General features: G+C 41.2%; 1 protein-coding gene across 3 annotated transcripts in view; it reads right to left on the reverse strand.

The window, feature by feature from the left end:
• Positions 1–6,000, reverse strand: part of RARB (retinoic acid receptor beta) — a 316,231-nt gene that overhangs the window by 84,879 nt on the left and 225,352 nt on the right. The window contains exon 1 of one of the 3 annotated variants that reach the window (XM_026842515.1): positions 4,956–5,687. The exons of the other annotated variants lie outside the window; for them this stretch is intronic. Coding sequence (XP_026698316.1) covers positions 4,956–5,112 — 157 coding nt within the window. The 5' untranslated portion in view covers positions 5,113–5,687. Of the gene's footprint in view, positions 1–4,955; positions 5,688–6,000 lie in introns of those variants that run through there. 3 annotated transcript variants of the gene reach the window in all.

The following is a 6,000-nucleotide window of genomic DNA, read 5'->3' on the forward strand; positions in this document are numbered from 1 at the left end:
TGCGCTACAGCCTAGCAAAGCTTCTGGAAAGCCCTCCGAAACCACAGCTAATTTGGCCCCAGCCACCCGCCCCGGTAAATTCGTTGTTGGAGGCTGCTGCCAGCCCCCTAGGCAGAAACTGCAAGGGGGAGAGTGATGCTCCCCCCAGCTCGCACGCATACCAGCACCAGTCCCCACGGCCAAACAGATCTGGAAACTCATCGCAGCTGTGCTCTGCTTTTGAGCCTTCAATAGGACGGGGCACGGCGTGGCCGACTGCAGCAGACAGCAGTCCTTCGGAGCACAATGTCCCTTTCACAACCCCGCTCCCAAATCGAAATGCTGGCTGTGTAACACAGCCGCACTTCATCAGCTGCGTAAAGGGCCGTGTATAAATTAGACCTGAGCAAAACCAGTCACTTGGGGTGTTTAGGGGAGGTGGAAGCATAATCTGCCGACTGGGGCGCCTCGCTCCCCGCACACCCCCGAGCAAAGCCCCTTGGCTGCGGTGCAGGCGTGATGCACACATGTTTAACCAAGACGGCTCAGCACTAAGTGGGGATTTAACTGGATGTGAGGATGACTAACTTCGTTGTTTGAAACATTATCTCTCTCTTTCAACTCCTTAACTTCGCCGAAACCCTCTTCTAGGCACTGTCGCGACAGCCTGGCTTTGTTCTGACAAGTTGCACCTTTGCTGCACAGACTCATTAGGCAAGCAGGGAGTCACCCAAAGATACATTGCTTTTCCTCCAGGTTTATCCCACCCTAATTTCACCAGCGAACGCCTCTCATCATTTTTGTCTGCAGGAGTTTCTGACAGTGGTGTGTGTCCATTAGTTCTCCTGTGCCAGCAGCTGAATCAGGCTGACTGTATCAGACTCTACGTAGAGAACAGTCATTCTCGTTTCAATTAATTTGGAAGAAAAATATTCCTGTGCAATTTTTGTTTTGAATGAAGGGGATCAGAATCAAACACATCTCACCACATATTTCAGGCCATTAAGCTACAAGTATAAAAATTTAAACAAAGACTATCCCTAAGCAAATCAGACCGAGTGATTTAGCTGTAAAGTTTATAGATGAACTTTAAAGAAAATAACCTGGTTCAAACACATCTTGCCTTCTGGGCACTAGCAAACACACCTGCAGCAATTTGATACTTGGGAATGCAGATTACAAGTCCTTCACTTCAAAATGTTTGTTTTTAAATTCAGAAAGATGAAAGAAAATAAAGTACCGAACTTTTTTCTGTTGAGGACAGATGTTTCCAGTGCTTGCAGGGAAGGAGAACCTGACCCAAACATTGCAATAATCTGGAATTCAGAAGGAAAACGCATGCCTTCTGGAGTCCCATCTTCACAGACTTTCTGAAAGTTAATACCTGCTAGATCCTCTCTGGGCAAACACACTTCCCACCAAACTGAAATAAGAACTGTAGACTACATGAGCCTCGACATCCTATTATGTCTGCTGCCATAACCATAACTTTTGCCTTCATCAAATTTCTTACTCTTCTAAGCCTAACAAAAGATGGTAGGCAATAGTCTTATACTTGACATAATTAGCTGAAACACTACATACTGCCAAACAAACTTACTCTTTTTGTTTGTTTGTTTGTTTGGGCCTGCTCACTTGGTTTTTTGCCTGTTTAATTAATGAAGACGAACGAAGACTTTTCTAATAGGCTTTTCCAAGGCCAATCTGCCATTCCTTGCAGCTCCTCTCTCAGGGCCTGTCCTGTTTCCACTTCCGCAGTATTTAGTTTGCTCACATTTCAACAGAAGTTACTCATTTTCTCTCAGTATTTGGTGTCGCTGCACTATGAGTGAGCAGAAAATTCTACCTTACTTTAAAAAGTATAAATTACTCATTCTTGCAATCTTAACTCTTTTGTCCTCTTAAGAACTATTCTTGTCTAACTTGATCATACTGATCTGATTTTTACCTTATGAGCAAAGGACTGAGAATGGCTCATGATTAAAAGTGCAGCTGGTTCTACTCACATTTCTGAGTCCGTAATTTTCCTTGCAAATAAATAATTTATTTTTAAGCCTACAACAATATAACCAATATCACATAAAACATAAACAAGTATGAGCATGAAATTAGGTATTTTTCTGTGTGCTCATAACACATCTTGCAATACACAGTGGCTAACCTTTGCATTGCAAACCCATAGCAGGTTTTTCCTCCCACAGGGGGGAGGAAAAAAATACCACACAAGTTAAGGTCATGTTTGGGTTGTGCCTTACTCTCTATTTTTACTTTGCAGACCCTCATGGACTAGAAAATTTGTGATGCTGCAGGAGTGCGCTTGCTTAGTGAATCGTAACGGGATTAACATAGTGAAGATGTGCTGAAGTTGGAGACCTACAGCATTCTGCCCTAACCCCTGCAATGGCCAATTTTGTTAGCATTTCAGTTGAAACTCTGATGCTGTTTGGGATTGTTACTGGCCTGTTCAGAGTTTGCACTATCCATGTATTATTCCCTCAACAACCATTTACCTTTTACTCTACAATCACGTCTCCATCAAAGCAATATTTCTAAGGCCTAAAGCAATGGCTGCAGGTGTACTGCTTTTATGGCAGAGCCAAAAATAAAACAACAAACTAGACAAAAACCCTATCTATTACATGTCTAATAATTTCAAAATTTGGTTATGATTACATTCCATTAAATCACAGAGGTCTTCATAAAAACAGAAAATCAAGAAACACTTGAGTTAGAATTAAACATTGCTATCTTTGTATTTATAAGCACTAAAGCAACCTTTAAATCATTAAAAGCTTTCTGGACCACAAAAATTCTGGTTTTGTCATTATTTTCATGAGATGCAAGGTAAATTCTTAGATGTTGAGAGAATTTTAGTATTTTATAATCCGTTTACATATATTTACCCATACACATAAAGTGCTTATACTTTCTTCAAAATTTAAAACAAAACTTGCTCTAGAAATCAAACAGAATTCTTCATTTGGACCCTAACTAAATTGCTTTTTCACATTTCTATACCATTAACTTTCACAGTTCAAATTACAGCCACCGTATTATGATTCAGGTTTCATCCTGATTTTAAATTCCCATGCAGTGAAGATTAATCCCATTGCTTACAAAGTTACGAGACTGGATTCCTGAATGCATTTTCCTGGATTTTTTATTTACTCTTGTTAATATGAGTTTCTTTGATTAGCTAAACTTTGCTGTTATCAACACTTGTCTCTTATCACAGGCCCTAGGCAAATTACATATTTACCACTCATTCCATTCTGATAAGGGTAATCCTATGTTTAACTTGCCCAAGAACAAACACCATATATTTTGTTTTTAAAAATCTTGCTTCTAGGTATTAACAACATACAAGAAAATGAGCAGGGCATTTTTACACCAGAAGTTATCTAAAGAATATTTTGTGAATGTAAGCTTTTAACGACAGCATATGCGTCCTACTCCAGGAAAGTTTATTTAATTCCAAGTTTCCGCAATACCACCGCTGAAGTTACACTAAAGTTTAAACCATGGAAGAAGGAAAACAGATTTTTAGTAAAACATCTGCTTTGGGTTTTTTGTTTTCCCTAACTGATAGCTAGTAATATTATTTTGAAGTAAAAGCTTTGTTTCATTTATTGTTTGAAGCATTTTGAAAACAGCGCGGAGAAAATAAACATCCCATGATGAACTTCACAGTCTAATTTTAATTGTAAAGACATCAAAACATTTGCAGTGTCGCAGGCTGGTAGTCACTGATTTTTACAATTTTGTTTTCATTACTCAACCCACACAAACGTCATATGGTGACTGAAAACTTTTGAGCAGAGTGAAAAACACACTATTTCATCAAACATTTTAAAAATTGTTATTCAGTTCCCCCCTCCACCCGTGTGAGATAAATCGTATCAAAGGGAGAACTATTCTAATTCCTAGGTAACTTTATAACACACCATAAACCAAAAATTTCAAACCGTATTATACGGTTAATGGTGTACTGAAGTGACCGAGAGCATGCTAAAAACATTTTGATAGATAGCCAAGTCATTTATCTAAATCACCGTCAGAGCAGTGAAGCATCCTGCAAGCTTTTATGCAGAGTATAAGGTGCTGCTTTCTGGCACTTTTTGTCATTTCTCAAACTTGAGACTGTGGTGTTAAAATACTGCCGTTGTTTAGCATCTATGTATTTCAGCAACAAATCACAACCCTATAACGTAATAATACATTTTCAGAAGTGTCCTACCACTAACTCTCCCTCTTCTGTTACCACTGCCACACTGCCTGAATCATAAGGTATAGAAATAATTGATGGTTAAACTCAAAGGGTGTTCACAGTAAGTAGTTTTCTAGCAAAACAGCAACTTCTTAGAGCAACAAAGTGAAGAAGAAAGGTGGCAGCAAGGTCAGTACAAAGAAATATTGCCTTTTCTTAGGAAACTTAAAACTACTGTTGGATTTTTGGAATGGCACCTACCCACTGCAATTCCACATCTTTGCAAGAACTGTATGGAGCAGCATTTTAATTGCTTGGCTGCTCTGCTAAAATGCACTTCGAGACAACATGTATCCAGATTACCAAATGTGGCACAAAATTAGATTAAGGAGGCAAAGCAAAAAACTACCATAGAGATGTTATGTAAATTTGCCCTTCACTGGTTGGAGTTTTGCAAGTATTTGCCATATTATATTATAATTTTATGTGTTCCTGCTTGGCTCCACAACTATTGTTAGGATCAATATGCTACATGAGATGGGATAAACAGAAAGCAGCCTGGTGCTTCTCTCCTTTTTCCTTTCTTGACAGAAGAAAAAAAAAAAAAAGGCTTGCAAAACCACATTTTGCACAAAAAAACTCCCCCCACCCCTCACTACCCTTGCGCTTAATTACAACTATTTCTTTTTTTAAATACATGCAAATAATAAAATAGTAATAATCATAATCATAACAGCTTTAAAGTGGAAAAAGAACAGTTGGGACCTACATTGAGCACTGTGCCGGTGTTGCCACTCTGTTTGTGCCAATCCACTGAAGCATGCTTTGAGAGCCTTCTCCTGGAGCATGCAGGAAGACGGACTCGCAGTGTAGAAATCCAGCATCTGAGCAGGGCTCACTGCTAGAACATCCATACAGTCAAACATGATTCCCCCTGCACAGAATGCCTGCAAAAGTGCTTTCCTCTAGGTGTGGAGGAAAATGGCACATAAAAGTACACCCAACTCCATCAAACTCTGCCCCTTTTTTGGCACGTAGGCTGTTGGTCTTTTTCCCAGACCAGAATCATGAATTATGACAGACAACACAGCTAAAAGCCTGTAATTGATCCAAATGATCATTTACCATTTTCCAGGCTGCCCAGCCAATCCAGCAAGATGGGGGGAAGCGAGCCGCATTCCAAGTTTTAACTCCCATCAATTTCCCCCCAAATTTCTTTAGAGTCAGTCCCCCTCCTCGGGCGCTCGCCGGGTGCGTGCCGCGTCCCACGCCGTGCCGATCGCCCGCCTCCCCGGGATAAAACGGCTCCGGTAGGGACTCGGGATCCCCCTCGGCCGTGAATAGATCCTTCTGCCTCTGAACAGCTCACTTCCTACTACTTGTGTCACAGGGAATGAAAGATTGAATTGCCTAATATATGCGAGTGAACTTTCCGTGAACCCTTCCCAGGCTGCTAACCTTCAAATGACCCAAGCGGTCTGACATCACCAGCTCCCAGGATTCTCACACGCCTTCACAACTCCCAGCAGCCCTGCAAAAAAAAGCAGGCAGGCGGGCAGGCAAACGCTAGCCCCAGCCCTGCCGGAGTCGCCCCGCTGGCGCTGAGCGGGCGGCAACGGTGGGTGCGGACGGGGAGGCCAACTTGCAAAAAGACCCAAAATAATACAGTTTAAAAAAAAGCAACAATGAGGAGGAGGAAGAGGAGGAGGGCAAGTGGGGGTGGGAATTGAGACAGCTATCTTTCTGGTGGCTGTAGAGAAAGGAGGATTTTTGAATTCCAGCTCAATTTATTAAAACTTATATGCCGCCCCCCC

The sequence above is a fragment of the Athene cunicularia genome (assembly GCF_003259725.1).
Source record: "Athene cunicularia isolate RWA chromosome 2 unlocalized genomic scaffold, athCun1 chr2_part1, whole genome shotgun sequence".
NCBI lineage: Eukaryota > Metazoa > Chordata > Aves > Strigiformes > Strigidae > Athene > Athene cunicularia.